Source organism: Chlamydotis macqueenii, chromosome Z (genome assembly GCF_036417535.1).
Source record: "Chlamydotis macqueenii isolate bChlMac1 chromosome Z, bChlMac1.mat, whole genome shotgun sequence".
NCBI classification, from domain to species: Eukaryota; Metazoa; Chordata; class Aves; order Otidiformes; family Otididae; genus Chlamydotis; species Chlamydotis macqueenii.
In genome coordinates this window covers 66,115,054-66,140,763 of record NC_141593.1, presented here as the reverse complement: position 1 = coordinate 66,140,763, position 25,710 = coordinate 66,115,054, and the positions used below count along the sequence as shown (strand labels likewise).

At 38.9% G+C, this 25,710-nt stretch overlaps 1 protein-coding gene across 1 annotated transcript in view; it reads left to right on the top strand.

Moving 5' to 3' along the window:
- COMMD10 (COMM domain containing 10) overlaps positions 1-11,230 on the top strand; it is a 127,027-nt gene extending 115,797 nt beyond the window's left edge. Inside the window, exons 6-7 of the mRNA XM_086770970.1 lie at positions 10,004-10,063; positions 10,706-11,230. Of these exons, the coding sequence (XP_086627096.1) occupies positions 10,004-10,063; positions 10,706-10,744 (99 nt within the window). The 3' untranslated portion in view covers positions 10,745-11,230. The remainder of the gene's footprint in view (positions 1-10,003; positions 10,064-10,705) is intronic.
- Positions 11,231-25,710: the final 14,480 nt, after the last annotated feature.

Sequence of the window (25,710 nt, the reverse complement as noted above, 5' to 3'; positions counted from 1 at the left end):
CATTTTAGTTTTGCATTGCGCAGTGCTGGCTTGAAAGAGAAAAATGTAATTAGTTTGGAGCTAAACGGATTAGTTTTGAGAGAAAGACATAAAAAAGTATATTGGTTTTGATATTCACCTAAAACCATTGCAGCCAGCCTGAGTACTGCATTGTACTCCAGCCATCTGTAGAATAATCCAAATCTAGCACTGTATTCCTTCACAATGCTCACTCTTTTAAAGCAACCTGTATGAACAGTAATTCAATAGTGCACAGACTTGAAGAAAATAAAAAGAGATTTGATACCCTCTTTCAAATTGTATGTGTTAGCCAAAAGTTGCTTTTTTTTCTTCTCTGAGAGGGTATTAAGTGTATACTTATATTCATATTCTGGCTTAGAAGGAAACTGTGGGTGAGTGGTTTGATTTCATCTTCGCTGTGTGTGAAAACACTTACGTAGCACTTGTAGTACTTTCTGTCCTTAGCGCTCTGTCCAGTTTTCTTTGTAAGCAGTGAGAATTCACACCACACCACTGCATCAAGCTTTAAGTAACTTTTCAGCAAAAGTAAAAAAGCAAGAAGATCATTGAAATTACATTATCTAAAACCCAAACCAGCTAATTTTTGCATCATCAGAACACGCATAACCTTCAGCGACAAAGAAAGAAAAATTGTTGGTGGATTGCTTCATAATAAGCAGTTGTTTCCACGTTCCTCTTAATTTTGCAGAGTCATAATCAGAAAAGACCACTCGCTCTTCGTTTTCAAAATAATCTTGTAAAAAGCAGAAGCTTTTTTGTCCAATTTGGGGAACTTTGCTTTTAGAGACATCTTCAAGTTTTGCCCTGTGCTGTGTTGCTTGAGAAATGTCGGTGTTTGCTTTTGTCAGTGCAGCGATGTCTTTTTCATCACACTCTGACATTGATGTGTCCTTGATCCAAATGGGCAGCCCAGGTTGAAGGCCTTGCTGGATTGCTTCTGGTGAGGAATAGATGCTGGCTAGGAGTCTGGCATTTATTTGTAAATAGTAAGTATTGTAGCAAAAGCTGTATGTCTGTTCTGTCTCTTAGAATAATAGCAAAAATAGTCCATGACTTCCTAATTTACAAAAAAAATATACATTACTTTACAAACAACCTTATTCCCTAAGAGCTCCATGTTTGATCCTGCTGGGGACTTGACTCCTAGTTAACATCTCTCACTCCTGCATGGCTTCCCAGTCTCTTTCAGCAGCTGTGACTTGTGTGCAAGCACCCAGTTGCTAGCTTCTGGAATGATTTGCCTGCTGTAGATCAGAGATACACTTGCTGACAGCCACTAACATCCTTTTAGCACAGAAAAAAACCCCAAACATTTTGTCTTTGCCTGTCTGCCTAACAAAATACAAATTGGTGATACTCTGAGTGACCCATCTCAAACAAAAGAACTAATTTACAAATTATCTAATCTTGACATTTTGTAAATATTTAAGCAGATTTTTTTAAAGGGTATTTTCACATCAGTTACATTGATTTCACATGGATGTGAGCTTCCTTAGATCTTTCCTCACTGCTGGCATCTTTTATCCAGCCTCTTTTTCCTGTGCCTCAGTAGAAACAATAGATACTGTCAGGTTTTCTGGTGGTGAAGAAAGGCCTTTTGTGGTAAAACAATGCAGTGTTTCAATATCTTGTTGAACCAGGTAGACTCAGAAGCTAATGCTGCAAAAAGATGCCAACTTCCTCCATTCATCTGAAGCATTCTTCAAGTGTTACTCACACCTTATAAAATTCCTGTTGGAGCAGTTGCTCCAGGTGTGGATGTAGACGACAGTAAGCCAACTTTCTTGCCTTGGACACAGGAGGTTTTGTCTGGCTCTTAGTTGAGACCAAAGGGGTGGCTTTCTGAGCAGTTTGGATCACAATTTGAACTTTCTCTAAGTCCAGCTTTCTTCAGATGCAACATAAGATGTATGTCTAATTTGAATATAAAGGATTTGCCACTCCATGTTAATCACATCAGCTACAAGCAAGCTGTGTGAGAAGCTCTCTCTAATGCTGTGTCCATGTAGTTGAGCTGCTCTTCTTGTCGTAGGAGGTTTTGACCTTTGTAGATCTACGTAGAAACCTATCTCAGTCTGCCTTTGATGCTGTAGGGCTGAGCGTCACTGTCCTAAGATACTTATCCAAGTATCAGTGCTTGCCATTTGAGTCCATAATCTTAAGTTTTCAGGTGCCAATGCTAGGCTAATGTTGCACTTAATATTTACACTCAGTTCTGTTAGCTTTGTAGAACTGGATTATTTTCTGAGTATAATAATGGAAATATTTCATAACCATGCCTACGTGACATCTTTTTCATATGTAGTTTGTAAAAAATGAATTTGGCTGTGATCAAATTCAGTGAACATGTGAGGTCAGAAAAGCTTGAAAGAATTTCTGGAGCCATCATGCTTACTGCTGGGCTCTCTATTTCTTCACCAGTAGTTCTTTACGAGTACAAACATAAGAATAAGAGTGCATTCCTTATCATTCAAGGTGAATGTAAGACTACTGTGTTACTCTTCGTGTGTTTAGAATGGAAGTCTGAACTCACTGGTCTTCATGGTGTTTGAAGACTGACATGATAGCTCTGATGGAAATAAATGAAACACAGAGTTGTAACTCCCTGTTTTTCATTGCACTGTTCATTAATGTATTTTTTTAATATCATAATTTCTGTGCCATGTAAGCTGCACCAAAATGTGAAAGATCAAATAATTTAATTTATTCTAAGGAATAAAATTATTTAGTTGTCAGAGTTCTGCCTAAAGAAGAAAGTTGTATTCTGATAGTTACAGATTGTACACTGTATGAGCAATATGCAACAATTAGGGTGTATGTCCTTTCCCAGAGACTCTTTTTTTCCATACAAGATACAGAGTAATTTGCAAAATTAAGTGAGGGATGAAATAGGAAAGTTGTCATTATTAGGACCGGTGTTCCTTAGATTAATCAGTGCTATTCTTAGTAATTGTGTGGTAGCGTATTAGTGAATGAAACTAGCAATTTTCAAACATATCTTTTCCTGAATACTATATTTGGGAATTAAACCTACATATTTTCCTATTGCATCCTGAAATTACAGTGACACATGAATGTGGATGGATGTTTTATGCTGTTAATGACTGATCCTGTACAGAGACTAGTGAGGAATCGGTAATGAACTTGTACTGTGTACAGCTGTCTTCAAAGAAGGGAAGGGCATGTGAAGGTATATACAAAAGACACAACAGGCGCAGAAGGAAGTCAGCCTTTCAATACATCTTCTGTGAGCCATTTTCCATATGTGAAACATACAGGCTGGTATCAGTACAAAAGACTTGCTTTAAAATATTTCTTGTGATAGGCATGCACTGAAACACATTTACCACCTATTTCCCCAAAAAGCATATTTTATTACTGTGATGGTTTTCTAAAAGTGTGTTTGACATAATCTTTTCACAGGAGTGACAACCATACAACTCTGGATTTCTGTTTGTGACAGGTTTTCTGTACAAAAGTATCATTAAAAGATCATCCAACCTAATGGTGTTATTTGTAGGAATGTAAATTCCTGGTACGTTCAAGGCAAAGGAACCCTCTGCACGGCTACAGCTGTGGAAAAAAAAATCCTTTGCTATCTCGCTTTTCTTTAGCAAGGTGGTATTTACTCTGACTAGGTGTATTGAGGTGAAAACTGTAGTTCTTTGTTTACAGGTAATTGTCTCAGTTTTTAAAGCATTTTTGTCCCCTACTGTAAAGATAGGGGACTGTCTGTCTCTAATGATCTGTGATCTTCCCATCCTATGTGGCCTTTTTAGTAGTTGTGTCCCTTTCCTTATCTGTAGCTTTGCACTCGTTCATCCAGCCAGTAATGCATATTTTCATGAGGGTGGAAGGGAAATGACTGACAGTTCCTGTTGCTGTTTGGAAGTACGTCAGGTCTTCTGCAGGTCTCCAAGTGCCTGCAGACTCTGTTGGCTCACTACTGAACTGGGCAATGAATTTACTCCAGGTACTTTCCATGAAAACATGCTTGGATAATCTTGTATCTGCTGGAGTGAGATTATCTGCATGTATCTCCAAACCATCAATTTCCTGTAGCACATTTATTAGACCTCAGGAATCGACACAGAGCTTTGGTACGGAGTTTACGGATACATTGCGAAGGAAGGGTAATAGATCCTTAGTATGCTGTTGATTTTGATCTCCCTAAATACCGCAGGGAATTTGAAATTCTTAAGCTTACGTGAAAAAGAAATGCAACTTTGAAAGGTAGAATGCAGTAAGTGTACAAACTAAATGTTAACATATCAATCAGGAAAAGAGGGAGTTAGTATGAAAGATATTCTGTTTTCTAACAGTTGCACGCTGAGACTTGAAAATGCATGTAATTCTATCATAAGGCATGGGGTTTTTTTTCTCTACAAAAATAGTCGTTTGGTATTGCAAATGGAAATAAGTTTGGAAGAAGAACGAAGGCTGAAGGTCACATTTTGTGATGATGTGAAGGAAGTGTAATTAGCAATATATAAATCAGTATTTAACTCCCTTCGTTCTGCTGAATCCCTTAGCTGAGTTGTATCCATCTACTGCTGTAAGAATGTAAAGAAGTCTTAATTGCTGTCTCTTAAGTGCAGAGAGTTAAGGAACAGGTGTGCTTTTAAGTGTTGCTGGTCTGTTTTAACACATCTGCTTTTCTTACCATGCTACAATTCATCTTTCTGACCAAGCAGCTTAAAGTTGCTGATAAATTCTGTGAGATGCAACTTAACGACCCTCTTCCCATTTGTAAGTGGTGCCTAAGCAAATGCATAATTCTCCAGGGTTCAAGGAATTTTAAAGGAGGTCTGAACTGATGTAGGACAGACAGTGACGAGTCCAGAGGGAAATGTAGGCTACTAAGAATCAACTGAGTTCTGTTTAGGAATGCATCTGAATTTTGGCCATAAACGGAATAGCTTAATTATCCATATCCTTCCATTATAAATGAGATTTTAAGGATATCTAATAGGAATATATAGGGGAATGGAAAGCAAATACGAAAATATTCTTCTCTTAAACCTAATTGAGGTGTGGCTCAAGGTGGTATTAAAGGTTATTAGAATATGGAGACTGGGATATGTGTTGCTTCAGTTAGTGACTGTTAACAAACTTCGCAAATATACTGAAATTTTTAACATGTGCTCAATCGTAGAACATTATCATTATCAGTAGACATTTAGATATACAAACCAGCCTGTCCCTCCATCTGTTTGCTTCAGAATACTTGGCATTTATTTTGCAATGTCGTAAAAGTAGTTATAGCTTTGCAGTTGAGAACTATTGCAGCAATATCAATTTTTCGTATTCAAGTTAGCTTTAAAACCAGAAGTTTGTCTTTTATTTATAACCCCTAGTGCCTTCCTCTATGCTTATGCATGGGGTAGGGGAGTTAAATGTGTGGAATACAGCTGGGCAATAAATAAGTTTGCAAAACTCTGTCATTAGTAATAAAGCCTTTTGCGGTAATACATTAAGATAGAAATATCTAAAGCATTGGATTAAAAAAAAACCAAACAAACAAACCCAAGTCCTTTGATTATAACCAGGAATTTGGCTCCACTTTCTGAAGTATTTAAAGGAGATATATTTTTTGCATGGTTTCCACAGAAACATTTTGCAGCAAGGAGGTACACATGTTTAAAATTGTTAACTAAGGCAATGGGAAATTCAAGGCTCTTACATTTTGTGTAGTTGAGTCTTCATTATTTTATGCTGATGATAATTTTAAGCTAAAAAATTGCCTAGTTGTTTGCTGGTGGTTGTAAGCTAGGTGTATATTAAATTATTCTGGCTACTTTGTAGAATTAGCCATACATTCAGAATGGCTGCTTTGGATAGGATACCATATTAATGTTGACTGGGAGCAGGAAGTTTTTGTCTTAATGTTCCTTTACTTCTCTTCACTCTCCCCCACCTCTCCTCAAAGGAAATTTGGTTTTGAACAACTGTTTAGCGACTGGTGAAGATGTTACATTTTTTAAAATGATACTAGACAATATCTGAGGACATAGACAAGGGGAGAAAACAATCCTAATCAGTTGAACTTCTTAGAATTTCACAGAAGTTCTCAAGAGGCTGTAAATTGATACAGTCCTGAGGTAGAATGAAATCAGATTCCATCTAGATCTAGAAAGGAAAAATGGCACTAAAATTTAATTTTAACACTTAAAAATACATTAGTAGTGATATGTGGCCAAATAAGTTAAGCTATACGTTTCAGAAAACTTATTACTGTATTCCTTGCAGTTGATTCAGAGTGATGAAAAGATTTGTCTTGGGTGACACCTGCAATTCACACAGACTTTTCCAGTAGTAAATTCAGTGCTCTGTCGTGTTTAACGGCAGATGAGCTCTTTGAACTTAACAGAAACTTTATTCAGCTGAAGATGCTGCACATCACCTCTTTAGCTACGCTCCTTGAGCGTATCACTCCAGCGCTGTCCTTGCTACTCTTCATGGTTATTGAATCAGACAAAAAGCCTGTCTCCACGTTCTCAAAGCTGCCCAAAGGATGAACATTTGGTATTTTAAAGGTTTCTTTGTCTTCATAAGAATAATGTCTTCAACTATGTTTCTCTGACGCTGTGAAGCTGTCACCCTCAAGGCTAAAACTCTTAAAAGTAGGAGCTGGGACTTTTACTGCCACAGTGATAAAGTTTCAGATGTAATTAGAAAAAGTATTAGAGTGACTGAGTGTGACAATGGGAATAAATTCAGTTTAGTCTTCTCGTTACTGTGTTTAGTTTTCTTTCACATGAATGTAATAGCAGCAAGGAGAAAATTAGGTGCTAGAAATGAGTGAAAGAGTAGAGTGAAGTTGAGGAATGGGAGGAAATTTATCGTGAAAGAGGAAAAGAGAATGATATACTTGATAAAAAGAAGAAAGAAGTTAGACATCCAGCAAATTACTGTTTTCTTATTTACGTTCTGGGAAACACATACTAGGTCAGAGACAACATCTGAAAACCTGTATGCGTAGATAAAAGAAGGCACCTTAGCTGCACTTTTTGTAAATAGACTGAGAGTCTGTCTGCACACAGTGACATTTAATTAAGTCAGTAAGCTGAAAGTGATTTTTTTATCCTGTGTTTTGGTTATCGTTGAAAAATTATTGCCGTTTGTAATTTTGTGTCTTTATCTGAACAAAATTCCATAAAGTAGATTAGGAATTTGTGTACTCTGGGGGCTATAGAAATATTCTATCTATACAGTCATTTTTAATACTATTTTACTGAGTAATTAAAGAACTGAATAATCTGGTCCCGTGACACATTGTTTTAATTACAGTTGTTTGTGTCCAGAGAGAATAAAACAAGTAAGCGAATAATGGATATCTCAGCTAAAAATGGGGGGCCATCAGCCTGCTCACATGCAGCTTTTTCTTGTAGGGACTTAGTTATGATATGATATTTTTGTGGTCTGTATAGGAACTCTTGATCACATAACAATGATCATTTGACACTTTCCTCAAGGGACTCATACTAGTGAGAAATTTAATACCACAAAACCAATGTTTTTAACTGGTGCCACACTTCTGCATGGTTTTTTGTGACACTGCTCTCTGCTGAAGTGATGTAGTAGTTGTGCCAGGTTTTTACACACAGAAACAATTCTGTTTTAGCAGAAGATTAAGTGCAGATAAACAACATATTTCATAAAAGATTGTTATATCCTCTCTCCCATTGACACTCCCACCCCCAGATCAGAAACATAGGCTGGCACATCGTGCTTGCTTTTAGATCTCCACAGACATTTGCCTGCCACAACGCAACATAAATTTTGTCTTGGTTATCAAGCTGTAATTATTAAATAGTAATAGGAAGAGAAATCTCAGCCTGTTTGTAAAGCATAGTGATTTTTTTTTTTAGTATAAAAAGAACTTGGATTAAAAGAATCATGCTTTTTTTTTATTTGCATATCCTATAACTTACAGTAATTAATGTAGTTAGAGGAAAATATGAAAGATAAGCTTCTCAGTTTCTTTGTTTTTCTTTTGTGTGTGTGTGCATAAGTTGATCTTGCTTGCTGATCTGAAGTAGTACCAGAAGATGCCTGTCTTGAATGAGACATAGAGCTTGGACAAATGAGATCTGGTGGTTCGAGGTGTCACACACCACACCCACTGCCTCTCTCTGGAGGCATCGGAAAACTGTCGTACCAAAATCCAGCAGACTCTTCTGCCAGAAACCATGCAAGAGATGACCCTGATTATTCATTGTGACTGATAAACTTTAAGATATACGATGCCTTCCTTTTATTCTGAACCTGTTCTTTTCAGTTTCACTTCCCTGCATTCAAACACCAAAATCCTTCTGGAACAGCAAATGCCAAACAAACATCCAGGATGAAATGGTAGATCCATTTGCTATTAGTGTATCTGTCTTCTTTCCTCTACCCCTTTTCTTTTCTGAAGAAACCATTTGTTTGCTTTCTCTTTGTTTCTTAGCTGTTAGACAGCCTTTAAAAATGCTTTTACTTCCCTGTCACAGCATTATGCTCCTTGGAGAGAGGATCAGCTGGAGTCATGGCAAAGAGAAATGCTGTCCTGGTAGTTTTATTTTGTATTCACCATACGATTCCCAGAATTGCATTGTTCCTTCCCAGAAGGGGAAGATTGGTCTCTCATGCAAATCACTGGTCCTTTTCTAGGCTTTTGTAGCCTTCCTGAAATTGTTGGAAGGGATCCTTCTTTCTGCAGAGCAGGGAGGAGGAATTGCACCAGACAGGCTGGCCCCAGTCATTTTATCCCTTTCCTGTGTCTTACAGCTCCTTTTGAGGAGCAGGCACCAGGCAGTACCTATCCTGAGTTCCCAGGGCTTCTGCTACTCTTGTGCATTTGGTGCGCCAAATTCAGCGGCATTATTTGACTTAAATCGAGACTTGCATTGGTATGAGAGTACACAGAATCTGGCCCACAGCCTTGTCTGTATGCAAAAGTATCCTTGCTCATTTAAACTGAATTGATAAATAAGTGTTTTTCTACAGACTTAAGTGGTACATGAAGCTGGTACCAGTTAAACAAAATTAGCGTGCATATGCTATTTCAGTTAGTAATGTTTTGTGACTAGATGTGTCCACAGTTTCAGTTTTCACAGGGCCTTGTTAGTGTTTATGGAGGTGCAACTGTTATCCTCAGGAATGCCTCCAAGCCTTGGGAAATCTAGCAACAACACAGAGAAAGTGCAGTAATAGGAATTTATTTTAAAAGAAGTAAAGTGACAAAGTGAAGTAGAAGAAATAAGGCTAGAAACAGTCTGGATAGATCTGCACTGTGATTGAAAGTAGCAGGCATTAAACTACCTGTTTCTTAGAAGTGAATTAAGCAGGATAGAGATTTTAATTTAACCCCCATCTCCGCAGACATCAGCACATGCATACAGAGGATTATTACTGCCATCTGTTTTATCCACAGTAGTTTCCATCAGTTGTGTTATTTTGCTTTTTTAGTGTTTAAGCACTGCTTTGAAGCTGTTGTGTTAATTGTTAACTTTGGCTGAATCTGTGCATGGAAGCCTATAGCAGTGTCAGCATGCTAAGATCATAACTGTTAGATTAATGAATGCAAGTATTAGCTCTGTGCTGGTGCAGTACATTAATAGCTGTGCAAGTTCAATCAAACACACTACTGACTTTGTCATTGTGTAATGGTATTTACCAGATCTTAGACAGACTGCTGAGAAAGATGAATGTAATCTTTCATTTTTATCTGACTTAAAAATAAGGTAGAAAAATCATTTTATTAGGATATTTTATTATTATTCTTCGCAGCAGGAGAACAGATGTACCTGTAGACTTGAATTCTTCACTAAAATGGAATATGCATATATGAGGGATGTTATCATGAATGGAAGGAAAAATAACTGTTGCAACCATTATCTTCCATTTAGCTTAATCTCACATTCTGAATTATTGGAATGAATATCAAAAAGGAAAAAAAAAGTATGCTTATTCCTTCTTTTCTTTTCTTTTTCCTTCACAGAACCTGAAGAAAGTGTTTGTAGAATTTAGTCATCAGGAGCTGTTTGAGTTCTATAACAAGGTCTGTAGATTTTACAATACTGTAGTTTCTTTGTAAACACCTTATGCTGCTCAGCAGGAAGTGTTGCCTATATGAATTAAATCTAATGAAACTGGAAGGAAAATGGATACAGCTTTAATTAAGGCTGTTGGATTTGTTTGATCACATGAAGCACTTTCAAGAAGAGTCTGTGCATTCAAATTTGGAATAGGCAGGACCTGGGTCATTGTAAGCATACCTGGCAGTTAGATAGAGAGGAGAAGCTGATGATTAACAATGAGGAGCTCTCTGGAAAGAGCATCTTTGTGTTAATGTCTTCAGTCGAAATGCCAAGCTCGTAATCCAGTCAAAATAAACTCTATTATTTTTTTACCTTGTTATTATGCATTGGAAATTAACAGGAAAACATCTGTGCGTGTAAAAAAGGCAGTATTTAGAAAACTGTTTCTTTAAAATTTGAATATTTAAACTGCAGCAATGAATTCTAATAGCTTCATGTAAAAACAAATATTCATGAGTACAGGAGTTTTTTTTTTGCTATGTGAATAGATTTAGTATGCAGAGTTGAAGATACTGGAATGTGTTGGTTTTTTCTGTTTGCATGTTTCTAAACAACATTTTATATGAGTGGAGTTTTTTCTCTCTTTTTTGTTCCTTAAATAGCTGGAAACTATACAAGCACAGCTGGATTCCCTTACGTGATGTTTTTGAAGACTTATTTTTCCATCACGCTCTTGCCACCTCATTATTTTGAATTGAAGATGGATTGCCAAGCTGTGTTTGCTGAAGGATTCAGTGGGTTGCTTCCTGTAAAATTATATGGCTTATCTCCTTTTTAGACCAGTAACATTAGCCACAAGTCTTTGTTAACAATCTGAAGATTCTAATGGACTTTCTCTTTTTTTTTCTGAGCAATTGTGAAGAATGACTTTACTTGCAGGAAAAAAAAAATGTTACCCTGCTTCAGAGATTTTTTTTTTTGTCCTGTTATGTGTATTACTTGATTCTGGTAGAAATTTGCATACTAGTGAGGGACTAGGAATAAAATATATTTTTAGACATAAAAGGAATATAAAAGTAGTAAGAAAATACAAAGCTAATAAAATATCTATCCTTTTGAATTGTTATTCATGTGATTGATAAAACTTACTGCAAATTTGTCAAAATAAATTAATAATTTTAAAGTTATTTGGTTTAGTTTTGGCTATTTTAACTTAATTTCATTATCTTTTTTCTTTTTTAGTTTTTCTTTTCTATTGTTCTGTGTAATAAAAAATGTCACTGATTTTGCTGTTTACTTTTGACACTGAGAATAAGTACAGCTTCTTAGTGTTGCATGCATGCCAGTGAATCTAAGTAGTATGCTGTATAACTGAGGGGAGAAATCTCAGAGTATATAACAAAAGAACACTGAAAAAGTCTGACAGTCAGACTTCTAAAAGCTATTTGTTGATCCTTCCTCCTGTTATCTACCACTATTTTTACGTCTAACAGGAAGAAATAAAGTACAGTGACTTAAAGGCCAAGTTAGTCATACTTTCACATATTAGTTCCAGATGAGTGGAGGTTCATGAACAGTATGAGAAGGTGAAAGTCATCTTAGTTCTTGTTTGTTGCCATTCATTGACAAGCAAGTTCACTGCTGCACCTTGGTAATAGGCACAGTCTACAACTCTCCACTCCAGGCTAGTAGAAGGTGAGAGGAAATAAAAATCTTTGACATTAGCTTGTCTTTCATCCTCCTCAAGTGATTCCCTGAACAAGGCTTTTTTTTCCTCCAGGTGCCTAAAACAAGGATGGTTAATAACTAACCAGCCAGTTTTCTTTTGAGGTTTGTTTGCTTATGACACTAGGTATAAGTGTAGCCAAAAGGTATGCTTGAATAGCTGGTGTTTAGGTCCTCTTGTGCCAGATTTGTTGCCTTCTTGCTTTTGGCGGGTTGCTTTCAGCTTCTTGTGTTGCTTTATTAGGGATTGTGCTGTCACCTCTAGAATACTGAAAGAGTTTGCACCAGTTGTCTAACCTGTAAGATAATGGATTTAGAAGATAAAGGCAGAGTACAGTTGTTAGTAAAGTGCACTGAAGAGAAAAAAGACATTTATCGTAGTTCTTAACTGAAATGCCAAGCGATACTGTACCATTCCGCTAAGGTAACACTATTGCCATTTGGAAAGAAGAAATGAGTCCCTGTTGCATGGCAGAATCTTGCCTTGTACACTTTGTGAGGCTGGCTGCCAAAATAAAGTCTTGTCTCAAGCCACTGGCAAGCATGCCTAATCTTATGGGGATATAAGACTCCAGCCCACAGACATCATCTCCACAGTCTGGCTATTCAGTAGCAGCTTGCTGGCTCACTCATCTCAGCCTGCATAGGTTGATGCGGGTCTGTGGGTGAGCACATCCCCACCATTCCCTCTGCCTGTCAGCATTAGTGGTGTGCTGTAGTTAGCACAGCTAGGAAGATCCCCTTCTTCTTGACATTTAGGTCCTGGCTTCTCTACTGGTCCTGTGGGACAGTATGCCGTGTGCTAGGACACTACTCTTGAGTGTTTTTCCCAAGTTTCTGGAGCTTAAGTTCTGGAAGTCAGGTCTGAAGTGAGTTGAAGATTCCTCTGAGGATGCAGGACATACTAAGGCAGTTGTCTGAGTGTAAGAGAGGGGTTAAGTTGTCTTTGTGAATATAGGCAGTGACTGATGAATCCTGGAGGAGGGGGTGAAGGTGGGACCAGATTGGAATGGAAGAGGCATTGGACAAATTAGCAGGCACATCTGAAAAAAAAAAAAGGACAAATCAAAGAGTAGGAAGAAACTGGGCATGGGAAAAAAAGGAAGGAAAAGATAGAGTAATGGATATTCCCAAGGGTGGATGGAATTTGGGAGTTGGAAGACTATAAAGAAGAGAGGAGGAACACTGGAAAAGATGGCAAAGGTGTATATTCAAAGAAAATATTAGGGAAAGGGGAAGAAAAACCTTATATAGTAGGGAAATGGGAAGAAAATTGGGGAAACAAAGTAAACCAGAGTTAATTACGAAAAATATGATCGGTTGTGTAACTGTATCTGGTATTTTGAACTAATCCGTAAGTGTCAGCCTTGGTGCAAATTTGTCCAAAATCAAAGAAAAGTGTGAAATAGCAAAAAAGAGCATTTTAAATCTTGTTTTTATAGGAAATATTTTAAAAGTGATAAAATAAAGTTAAAAGGAAAAATAGAAGAAAACAATGTGTGAGACTACAAGGATTCTGTTAAATTTATTTAGTGTTTATCCTTGTTTGCAGATAGATGAAGAGATTTATGATTTCTTTAGCAGTGGTTGCTCTTTATTTTTTACTAAATGTACCTAATGTCATACTGTCAGAAGCCATAATGAAAGCCATAGTATAACTCATAGCTAGAAGTACAGTTGTTATCTTTTGTCAAGGAGCACTCAGAAATAAATACTTAGTTTAGACTTTTCTGTATGTAATAGTAGGCTTTGGGGTTGGTTGTACATTATTAGGTAGTGATGGCATAACCAGTACCATCTTAGAGAAGAAAATTGTCACTTATTTAAGTGCTCCTGAATAAGGACAGAAAATTGACTAACTGTGAAAGAGTAGAACTACTTAGGGTTTTCTTGTTAAGTCTTGCAGAAAAGAAGGCTTTCATTCTAGTTGCTGCTCTCTGGCCTAGTTGGACGTGGATAGGGGAAGATTAGTCTTCCCCTGAAAGCAGCTGCCCCTGTGTCGTTTGGATGAAGTCCTGGTGTCCCAGCACTGTCAGGGAATGAGAGAAGAACAAGCACTAGTATAGACTAGGGGATGCCTGAGGAGAAGGGAGATCTGCCTGCAGCAGAGACTAGACCCAATGCCGTACCTCAGAGGCAGTGGAAAGAAAAACAGTTTCCTGGGAGGAAGAAGGTCTGTAGCTTGTTCGAAACTGAATACACCAGGTTGGTGTGGTAGCATAGGCAGGGATGTGCGTGCTGAAGGTCTTCAAGTATCTGGTTTGCATTCTGGTAAAATGTAGTTTTGCAGAGTGAGGCTTGTGGTTGTTTTGGAGATTTTACTGCAGGAAAGGAAAGGGATACATCCAGGCTCCCTTCAGTTCAGGCTCCTAGCAAAGCCTTGGTCTGTAATGTATCTTGGGCATGATCCAGAACTGAAATTACCAAGGTTTCTGATAGTGTTAAAGGAAGATATTTGTAGAGGTTTATTGAGCTCTAAAACTGGAAATTTGATTGGGTAAGAATACTTTCGGATCTTCTGGTGCGTTTTAAAATCATTTGAATCATCTTTGCTCAGACATTAAAGACAGTATTTTCTATGACTGTACTTCTCTCAAATCTCTAATAACAAAATCTGCCTCAAGCAGACCATTGGTAAAAGAAGAAAACCTTTCTGTTTGGGTGTAAACAAACATCAGTATAGTTTTGACATGAAGACTTGGAATTCTGGGCCTAAAACTGAGAACTACCTTGAAAATACCAGCTTACTGGTAAAGAGCAACCATGTGAACATCACTTAGCAAAAACAACACTAATAGCACAGTCATGCTTGTTGAGTACAAATGCGTTAGATTATCTTTGCACAGTTCATCCTTAGATATATACTTATTTCTCAAAAAAAAATATGAAATGTCTGTAAGTCTCTGCATTCCATTTTTGCTGAATTAAAATATGTAGGTAGATAGACAAGTACAACTTTACTATCTCAAATTTCAACTAATTACTGAACCTACTTTGGCTCTCTAGAGGAGACTTTCAAATTCCCCTTTAATTCCCTGGTTTATTGAAACATCAATTTTGAGTTACTACTTGCAGTTTCATTTCCTACAGTCTGCGATTTTAGAAACTCTGAAGTCTTGTTCTTTCGAAGAGTAAAGAACAATGAAATGCTAAGTCTTATGTTGGTAAAAGGAAGAAAAGTGTTCGTTGTGATAAAATGGTATATGCTCCCCTTACAGTTGTTACATCTCACATTCTCTGATTTCCAACAGTATCAGTAACATTTCATTGTTTGGTTGTATTGGCGTATCATATCTTCAAAGATTAGGAATTCACTCACATTAAAGAAATGACAGAGCTTAATAATGCCTTTTGCCCTGTGAATAAGTATGATATAATTTGGTAACCCTTGTATAGCCTGTTTGATTAATGAAAATGAACATTCTGAGCCAGTGTGGGAAAGTTCCTTTTGTATGGATCAACCAAACAGACCTTCTGAATAACAGTGATTTCATCTAGGCGAACGAGCTACAGTGCTACTGTCCGAAACACTGTTGATGGTGTCACATAAAGATAAACTAATAAGATGCTTTTATCTGCAACTCTTGCATAAAGTGATTTGTAATTTCCATAGTAATGAATCAATTTTATTTGATTTTCCCTTGGCCTTTGTAATTCTGTTGATCAGACCAAATTATATGGTGTAATTTTCACTGAAATAAAGTGTTTAGATGATTGATCCCTTTATTCCTTCATTATTTTATTTTTCAAGAGGTACGAGAAAATACCGGTCTGTTAACAAATCAGATGCTGTCCATCTCTGTTGAGCTACATATCCAGGAAGCACTTGTACCTCTCACTGACAAGATTAGTTCCTCCTCTGCTGAGGCTACAGTATTTTCCATGCTTTTCCAAGGTTTTCTTTATTTCCTGAAATATGGGAAGGCAATGTGGAGCTCTACACGTGTTGGAAGTGTAACTGTCTTTACAAACTGTTCAAATAAGATGATCACCTTGTTAGAGCAAATTCCTCGTCCAGTGGACATTTTTAACTTTTTGTCATCACTGTTACGTTAACTATTCCTCTGTGGTAATATACAGCATACATTCAAGGAAATCTGGACAAATGTAGTATCTGTCTCTGAGATGGCTGTACGGATTCACATGCACGGGCAGCTGACCTCTTCTGTAGAGTACTAGTTATGGGACTGGACATTCTGGAGCACTAGATCATCTTTTTTGGAGTTCACCCTCTGGTCATTCAGGATGAGTGAAGGAAGGAGAAGCAGCACTCCTGGTCAGTGCTAACGAGACCCCTTGCGTCTGCATTGTGTTGGAAAGTTCATCCCAGGAGGATTAATATGAAGAGCTCCGCAAACAGGTGAGCTGACTTTGTTTCTTCTCATTCCAATCTACAGGTTCAATAGTAGGGCAGCTTAACTAAATTGCATTTCATGGGCAGCATGAGAATGCTGCGCTTTTTCCATCACCCACTTGTTTGTTTTTCTGCCTCCAGACTGTAAGAAATGCAGCTTTGTTAAAAAAAAAAGGGCAAAGAAAAAGTAGTTTTATTTAAGAAATTGAAAAATTAATGTGTACAGTAAGCATTTTCAAGAAGGTTTGCTGTCTTGAATCTCTTTCTACTTTTGAAGTATTTGCCATAGCCAATATTCTTGTAGGCAGCAGAGAATGAATCTGAGAAAGCTCAGGGGAGTGAGGAAAAGACCATGTGTTCTGTTCTACCCACTGCTCTGTATTGAGCACTGGGGAGCAGCTTAGCCTGTGGGCCTTGGTTTGCACCTCGGACTGCCAGTTAGGTGAGCTCTGCCTCTTTCCTGGACACCAGTGAGTCAGGAAAAGATTTGAGAAGCTGACTGCATTGGGCAAAACATAGCCCAAAATGAATGTTTTTAGCTTAGCTCTTCACTCTGGACCATGGAAAGTCTGTTTGGTAACCTACTGATTGATTCCTTTTTGTCTGTAGTCAGTAGAAGGAGTGCCCTGAAGCCCTTCTGTATGTCAGGATGGAGGATACAAGGCCCTGAATGACCTAATGTACAGCTGAGCAGTCCTGCACTTACTTGCCTCTGCAAACAGCACCCAACTGGGAAGGCAGAGCACCTCGGATAATGTCTTTCTGGCTGAACAGGCTATGTTAGGGTTGATAGACCTAGTTTTGGGTTAGTGCACAGCTCTCTCTCAGCATTCAAGTTGGTAAGTTTTGAGATCTGTCTTCTCTCTGGGAATAGAGAGATTTTAAATGAATATTTAGTTGAAATGGTCAATATGAAATAGAAGCCAAAGGTGGAGCTTACTTTGGTGCCTGGAGCAAAGTTCATGGTTTAACTACTGTGTTGGATGAATAAAATCTATCCTTGAGTTCCTTCCAGGAGGGCCTGGATATGAATGTGTAAGAGTATCTGAGCAAAAGATCGTATCCCTGTGGTATAATGATTTCAGCATGTTGGAAGAAAGGAAATTTCCTATTAATGAACCTTATTCCACTGTGCAAAGTCACAAAGCATGAACTGAGAACCTTGTTCTGCACTTCATAGTTCTGCCTAAATCAAACCCAGGCTGCAGACATGACTGTACTTTTTATTTGCCAGAGTAGCCTCTTCATTGTAGCTATCTTCAGTCAGGTGATTTCAGTGGTTTCAAATTGGATACTGCCTTCAGCTGCTGTGTTAGCCCACTTCTGCAGCAAACGTAATAGTTTGTCCCTTGAAAATCCAGCCCTTGAGAGCTCTGTCAGCCTCCAGATAAAGCAGTTATATCTCTTGTATAAAGAGATACAAGAGATCTTTATATCACTTGTGTGAAGATCTGCTCTACCTCTTGACTATTAATACATATATTCAACAAATACTTTATACTGGTTTTGCTTAAAAGCATTTGATGATTTTCTCTGGTTTGACAGAATCTCTCTGATGACTTGGTGACCAGGCAAAGATGCTACAGGTTTCTTTGCATAATCTTTTATCCTAGATTCTCCCTTTTCTCCTTGTATTTCTCCCGTATACAGCTGATCCTTTTTCCAGTCTGGGAGCATGGTATTGCGCTAATCCACTGGTAACTGTTCAATGGGCATGGCCATGGGCATGGCCATGATCATGAGGGAGAACAGGAAAACGCAACTGTGCCAACCTGTAACAACACTTTGTCTAAAAGCAAGAGTCTGCTTGGAGAAAAAAAAAAAAACAATTAGAAATTTCCAAAGATTTAGATTAACTGATTTGAAATTGAATGCCTGTCCATGGCCGTCCCTGGGTGCAAGATGGCTGAAATCCTGCTGTTGTGGATTTTACTAATGGCATATAATCTGAAAAGTGCAGATACCTTTCCCTAGTCTCTAGTTTTTAAGCCATCAGATTTTATGAACATGATCTCTGAGGACATTTCTAAAGCTCCAGTAAGAAACGCGTCCTGCTAAACCATGAGTCTCTGGTGCTCCCTTGAATTTTGTGAAAACCTTCCTGCAAAGTTCCTGGTTTCTTCTTTGACCTCTTTGCTGACAGGTTCTGTCTTTTACTGTTTTTAACCTGGCTCGCTGTGTATCTTGAGCTAACTATTTTTGCCTACAATTTGCCTTACACTCAAGGTGTAATGAACATTTTGTGATATTCTTTCCCTCTTTGTAACATATGTACTCTAGTCACTTTTCAAAAGAAGGATCAGGAGATTCCGTTTTTCTGTTAGGCGTCCTCTGTTGGTGTGCACTTTTGAAGGACTCAGTAAGGATCTCAAAGCCAGTAGAACTCCGTGCTCAGATGGATTATACTGTGTAAAATAGCACTGTTCATCATGATGACACCCAAGGTCAGTACTCCTGGTACAGGAAAGAGGCTAAATAAACCAGACAAACAACACAGAAGATCAGGAAACAGTGAAATACAGAAAAGCCTGTTCAAAAAAAAAAAAAGGAAAAAAAAGAAATGTCTCTGGACACATGAAGCACATTTCTAACCCACCTTTATTAGAAGATTAGTCCTGCCTAAGAAACCAGTGTTTCCATTGCTTCCTTAAGGGATCACAAAAACTTTTTATTTTTGGAGGTTTTCTGCATTAGCGAAAAGATTTTTCTGTGAGCTGCAAATACAATCTCTTTGTTTGAGTATTAGTACAGAGTAGTTTTCAGTCACTTCATTGAAAAGCAAATAGGTCTGCGCTTATCCTAGAGGATATGGAACAGCTGTATAGATTAATTCAGCCATCTATAAGGACTGACAGGAGCATTGTGTTCAAAGGAGCAGAAGGTTGAAAACATGATGCTTCAGAAGTACCTATATTTGAAACAGGTTTTTATAATCAGAAGAAAAAGGCTAACATGTAACATGGCATGGCAAAAAACACTCAAAGACTTGTCCACAATTCTGATAAGATTTATGAACCATGGTCCTATCCCAGGCATTTTTGCAATGCAGAAAAAGCAAACACAGGGTAATGGAAAACAATTGTGAGTCATTCCTTTACTTCAGAGGTGATTAATGTGACGTGGTCAAGTTAAATCCTCTGAAGAGACATCAGCAACACTTTTCACTGATGTATTTTGTAAGCATGGATTTGATACTATTCCAGAAGAGATTTTAATTTCCTGCTAAAAGATATGGTTCATGATCAAACCCAAGATATACATAAATACTAGCTGCTGAGCTTGCAAGGCTGATGCGTTTCTTATCAGCAAATGATAAGAACACAGAACATCTTCAGTTTTATGATACAAATAATTCTATATTACCAAAAACATGCTGAACTGAATTGAAATATTCTTATGGACTGTGCTGCGAAGGATCTGATAGCAGCACAGCAGACTACCAAGCAGCCTCTATCTGTATTCCAGAGGGTCTGTGTGTACTCACAGTTTAAAAATGGAAAATATTGTCTGCTCTAAGTGAACAAAAGGTGGTACACAGAAGTTTGAATGGCTTAATTTTCTAGAGTGAATTTGTGACACACTGTCTGATTGCTGGGCTTTTGAGTCCTTTGATGTCTAGTATTGTGCAGTATGAAGCTAGTTCAGGTGCATATATATTTCACTTTCATGTAGGTACTGCATATCTACAGTTTTAAGTCTTACTCTCAGCTTGTCTTTGTTCTGATGCTTTATATTGAACGCAAATTAACGTAATAACCATCAGGATACAGAACATCTGAACTCTGAGAAAACAGCCAATTTCACTGCTTCAGGGATCACAGCCAGTTACCTCAAGTGAACAGTGTGCTGGGATGCTCCTTTTGATGGCAAATTGCCCACACTGAAGGCTTTTTTGAGAATAACATAGTCCTTAAAATTTGTGAGTTTCCATGCTTTACCATGTTTGTTTGGCTTGGGAGGCAATGGAGACCGATGCCCCGCTGGAGAATTTGCCATAAGCATCTCCAGATGAGCACCTTTATTTGTATCCACAGACTGGTGGATCTCAGGTTCTCCCCTAACATACCATGTGTGCAGTTTCGCTGTGTGTGGCTGAAAGGTCCATCCTGCTGCTCGCAGTCTGAGTGTCTCGTCAACTATTAATGTCAGGTGCTCGGTGCCCAGTTGTGTAGCAGGTAGTATATAGCGCTGGAGAGGCAGAGAGCTTCATACTGTTCTTTTTCAGGATCCAGACAATCTTAGTAACATCGGCTCCGACAAGGATAAGTTCAAAAATACAGAGGTTCTTCAAAAAGCTGACAAGCTGTGCCCATATTGGCACACCTGGACTACCACTTTATCAGCATGCAGGCAAGCAATATTGAACGCTGCTGTGGCTCCATATGTATTTACCTACCTACTGGTGTGACTGTGGAGGGGACAAAGTTACATTTAGTCCCTCACTGGTTTCCATTGATGCATATCACTTCAGGTGCTAAGACTGCTCAAGACTGTATTTCATCCACTTGATCTCCAGTTTCCAATAGGAAGCATGTCCTAGCTTCCACAAAGGGATGCTTTGCCATCACTCCCAGCACTTCAGTCCCAAAGCTCCTCTGTTCAGACCTTTGATTTCAGTTTTGTGTGTGCTAGGTTAGCCCAGCTCTTTTATAGCCTTCCTCAGCTTCAGCAAGCCATTGGTTGGAGCAGCTTCTTGTTAGGACAACAGCTGATCCCAGAGGTTCCTTCCAGTGTTACTGAGCCTTGTTTTGTGGGTATAGTGGAGGGAAGTGTTTTGCAGGAGCTACTTCAAACCTTGTCTTATTTTACCTGTGATCAGGATGTCAAATCTCAGCCTATTCACGACATATTTCCTTGCTCGGGAAGGCAGAGTTTTCCTTGGAACACTGAATGTCATAGAGTTACAGAATCGTTAAGGCTGGAAAAGACCTCCAAGATCATCAAGTCCAACCATCAGCCTAACATCTATTAAACCATGTCCTGAAGTGTCACATACACATATTCTTTGAACACCTCCAGGGAGGGTTACTCCACCACTTCCTTGGGCAGCCTGTTCCAGTGCTTGATGACTCTTTCAGTAAAGAAGTGTTTCCCAATATCCAACCTAAATCTCCCCTGCTGCAATTTGAGGCCATTTCCTCTTATCCTATCACAAGTTATTTGGGAGAAGAGACCAATACCCACCTCACTACAACCTCCATTCAGGTAGTTGTAGAGGGCAATGAGGTCTCCCCTCAGCCTCCTCTTCTCTAAACAATCCCAGTTCCCTCATAAGACTTGTTCTCCAGACCCCTCATGAGCTTCATTACCCTTCTCTGGACGCACTCCAGCACCCCTATGTCCTTCTTGAGGTGAGGGGCCCAAAACTGCACACAGTATTCAAGGTGCAGCCTCACCAGTGTCAAGTACAAGGGCAAAATCACTTCCTTACTCCTGCTGGCCACACTCTTCCTGATACAAGCCAGGATGCTGTTGGCCTTCTTGGCTACCTGGGCACACTGCTGGCTCATGTTCAGCCTGCTGTTGACCAGCACCCCCAGGTCCTTCTCCGCCAGGCAACTTTCCAGCCACTCTTCCCCAAGCCTGTAGCTTTGCTGTAGCTAAGCTTTGCTTAGCTTTTGTTGTGACCCAAGTGCAGGACCTGGCACTTGGCCTTGTTGAACCTCATACAATTGACTTCAGCCCATCGATCCCGCCTGTACAGATCTCTCTGCAGAGCCTTCCTACCCTTGAGCAGATCAACACTCCCACCGAGTTTGTTGTCATCTGCAAACTTACTGAGAGAGCACTCAATCCCCTCATCCAGATCATTGGTAAATATGTTAAACAGAACTGGCCCCAGTACTGAGCCCTGAGGAACACCGCTTGTGATTGGCTGCCAACTGGTGAACTCTGTTCACCAAAACTCTCTGGGCTTGGCCATCCAGCCAGTTTTTAACCCATTGCAGAGTACACCTGTCCAAGCTGTGAGCTGCCAGCTTCTCTAGAAGCTGCTGTTGGAGATCATGTCAAAGGCTTTGCTAAAGTCCAGGTAGATAACATCCACTGTCTTTCCCTCATCCACTAGACAGGTCACCTGGTCATAGAAGGAGATCAGGTTGGTCAAGCAGGCAGAGTCTGTTCACTCCTTATCTCCCTCCATGTCACCAGTACCAGAGGTGAGTGAACTCAGGGCTACGGGCATGCACGAACACACACAGATACACAGAAATATCCTGGTACTTTGTCCTTCTCCGGTGGGATCTGTTTGTATTGAATTAACCACTGGCAGAAGAATTTAGCACATTTATGGTCAGTTTGTTCCTATGGGAATATTAGAAAAGCTCCATGATCTCAGTGTTTACCTGACACTTAATGAACTGCTTTTTGGACACAGTCATTCTGGCATTTGGAAATGGATGACTCATTTCGTGACAAATTTTTAACAGCACTTCAGGAGCCTGTTACTCACCTGGTCAGCTCTAACTTCATCATTCTTTTCATCTTCGCCCACTCCACTTTTCACAGTTCATCTTCCTTTTCTTTTTTTTTTTTGTTTTCCAGACTTGACTCCGTACCTACCTGTTTCCCTATTCACCATATAGGTCCCTGTAACCGAGGAAGGGACTTGGGCTTCAAAGAGTTGATGCTACCCCATTCTGTGTGGCAGATGACCTGTTGCTGGTGCTTCAAGAGCTAGATTTGGGGTTTGGCTGCACTGGAAAGGAGGGAGCCAAGCATGCGGGTGAAGACTCAGCTCCTTCCAGCATCGTTCTGTCGTGTGAATGGACTGCTGTACTGTGGCTCCCGCTTAACCCTCTGGCTAAAAGCCTTTGTTTACCTCGTAGGTAAATTCCTTTTCCAAGTCACCACTTCTGAGGTTGCTCTCTGGCGCCTGCTAGTTCTTAATCCCCACAGAGAGCTGCTGACACCTCATTTCTCTTGGTCTTGGCATTTAGTACATTCCGTATGCCAGCCCCAAGTTTATTGTATCTTGTCTTGTTCTCAGATCACTTATTTACACAGATAGTTCTTACTTTCTATCAGAATTATTTTTCAGGAAGGCACAATGTGACAGATTTCTGGGAATAAAAATTCTAGGTAGTCCTCCAAGTTTTCCTAGTTATCCAGTTCTGTGTTGTAAGTAAGCACCAACATGCTAATTGGGATACAGGGATTTTTCTAAGGTCCAAGCTGATCTTGGGTCTTGGGCAAGGATTTATTGCCTTGTCAGAAGAGGAGAGTGGGAGGATGGAAGCATGTCCTCTTTTATTCACCCAGGTATTTCTCGTATCTGTTGTTTTTAGCATCCAGGCAGTATAACTGATTTTTTTTGCTATCTTAATTTCTCTTTGTTGTGATTTTTTGTTTTGCTTTTTTTTTTTAAACAGCTTTCAGTGTTAGTATTTATACAACCTTTGTTGTTAACTTTTAATCTAATTGCTGGGAAGGTTGTTTCATTTTTGCAGGATCCCAAGTATCAGGTGTTAGATTGTAGTTATTCCTGTAGGACTTCTCTGTTATATTGGAGGTCCATAAAAAAAAAGATTGCTTTAAATGTGCTTCCTACTAAAGATAAAAATATCTCTTAATTCGCCTTCTTCCTGAGAGACATCTTCAGGCTGTGAAGGCTTTCACAAACATGTAAAATGTTAGGGAGTTTCCCATAAAAGAGAGGCCAAAGGCTGCTTGAACTAAAGCTAAGCCACATCAAATTTCAGTCCCAAAGATTTTTGCCTCTCCTTGCAAAAACCTGAAACAAAATCAAAGAATGAAGCTGAATCTTGAGTTACTCACGGCTTCAGACAGATCTTCAGAAAATGTTCTTGTTGATGAAGTTTGAAGATATCCAAGAAGCATCCATCTGGTGGGATGTCCAAGTGGGATAACTGCTACACATAAGAAGTGTTTGAAATTGCTTGTGAAGAGATCTAAGTTTCTGTCTGTTGTTCAAGGCTACTTTCTTATTGTGCTCACTTGAATTGTTTTTTATTTCTTTTCAAATTAATAAGCATTCATAACCTTAGTCTTTAGAGTCTGTTGTTGATTTGGAGTTGGGGGTGGGATCAGAGGTGGGAGGATAGAGAATTTTTATTTGAGGGGAGTTCACCATGAGGTGCTGTCAAATTATTTATCAGCTGCACTATTTATAAAGTGCAGAGAAAAGAATTGCAGTGTTACAGGAGTCTGACAGTCTCTGAAATGGTGACAGAAAGCTAGTAAATTACAGAGAGAACTGCGCTATTACAGGATCTTGCCTACTGCTGCTGTTTAGGTCCATTTTAAAGGCATTACATCAGCTTAAATAGAGGTAGTACTCACATCTCCTCTTGGATCAAGAAAGTCAAATGGTCAGCAGAGGAAGGAAGCAGATGAAAACTTATTTCCTACTTTGAGTTCCATCAAGCTTCATCTGTGGACCTGTCTTAACACATCGTAAAAACCTTAAAAGTCAGCATGTGACAGTGGTGTCTAGTAATACAAGCAAAAAAGAACAACGGGAACTATTTCCTGACAGTAATAAAGTCCAGATGCAAGACAATACTTATTCTTTGATCCATGAAAGCCAAATATGCAATGTACAGCTTCAGTGTCTGCCTCATTAGATAAAATGGAGCCTAAATTGAAAGAGAAACAAAGTATTTGTTTGCTTTGGTGCATTTTTTTAAAGCAGATGATCTTTGCAAGGGAAATGGACCGAGCAGGTAGACTCCTGGATAATGGACTTGCCGTCTGAAAGGAATAGCTCTGACTTCCCAAGACTTATGTTTTAAAATCATACCTCTCCTTGAATGCTATAAATGTTGCTAATGGTATTTAAAAAAAAAATCATACCAAAGAATTTACGTTGTTACCATATGAATCTTCAGACCATGGCACTTAAATTCAGTTGGGGTCCAGATTTGTTATGTAGAGCTTATTAATGCAGAAGGATCTATTTTTTCTACTGGTTTTTTTATGTCATTTGCATCCAGTCTTCTCCTCATTAGGGATCCTGGGGTGTTGCCACATAGGATTTCTTGAAGAAAGGATACTTGATGTGTATTCGACAGCAAATCAAAGTGAAAAATGGGAATACGGGCAGGTCCAAGCAGTGGAATGTAGAGATACCTGGGCTAGCCGAAGTGGTGAAGTAGCCGCAAAAGAGCAGCCTGCTAGCCAGGCTGATATAATTTGCTGCTCAGCAGAGTTATTTAGACAGACTGAGCAATACGGAAGCGCTACAGAGGCAGGTGAAGGTAGCTCTGCATAGCTCTGTAGTGGACCGTGAAGATGTGGTCCATTAATTGCAACCTAGTAAAACCTTTTGTGAAATTGTTTCCTGTGCTGTAATGATGTAGAGTTCATTTGGTCTTGGCAGACTGGAAGGTGGTGTTGTTGAAACAAGAATATTGTTTTATCTAAAATAATGGTTTAAGAACACCATTTTTGGTGACCAGTGGTGACAAATGGTTCATCATTTAGAACTTTGCAAAAATTCTTGATACTACTCTCCCTCCCACTGCTGGCTTCATTTTCTAAGGGATGTATAAGCCCCATCTAATACTTTCAAAATAGTTTTAAAATAATTTCAGTTTTCTTTTCTTATAAAGCTTGTGGCTCATACAG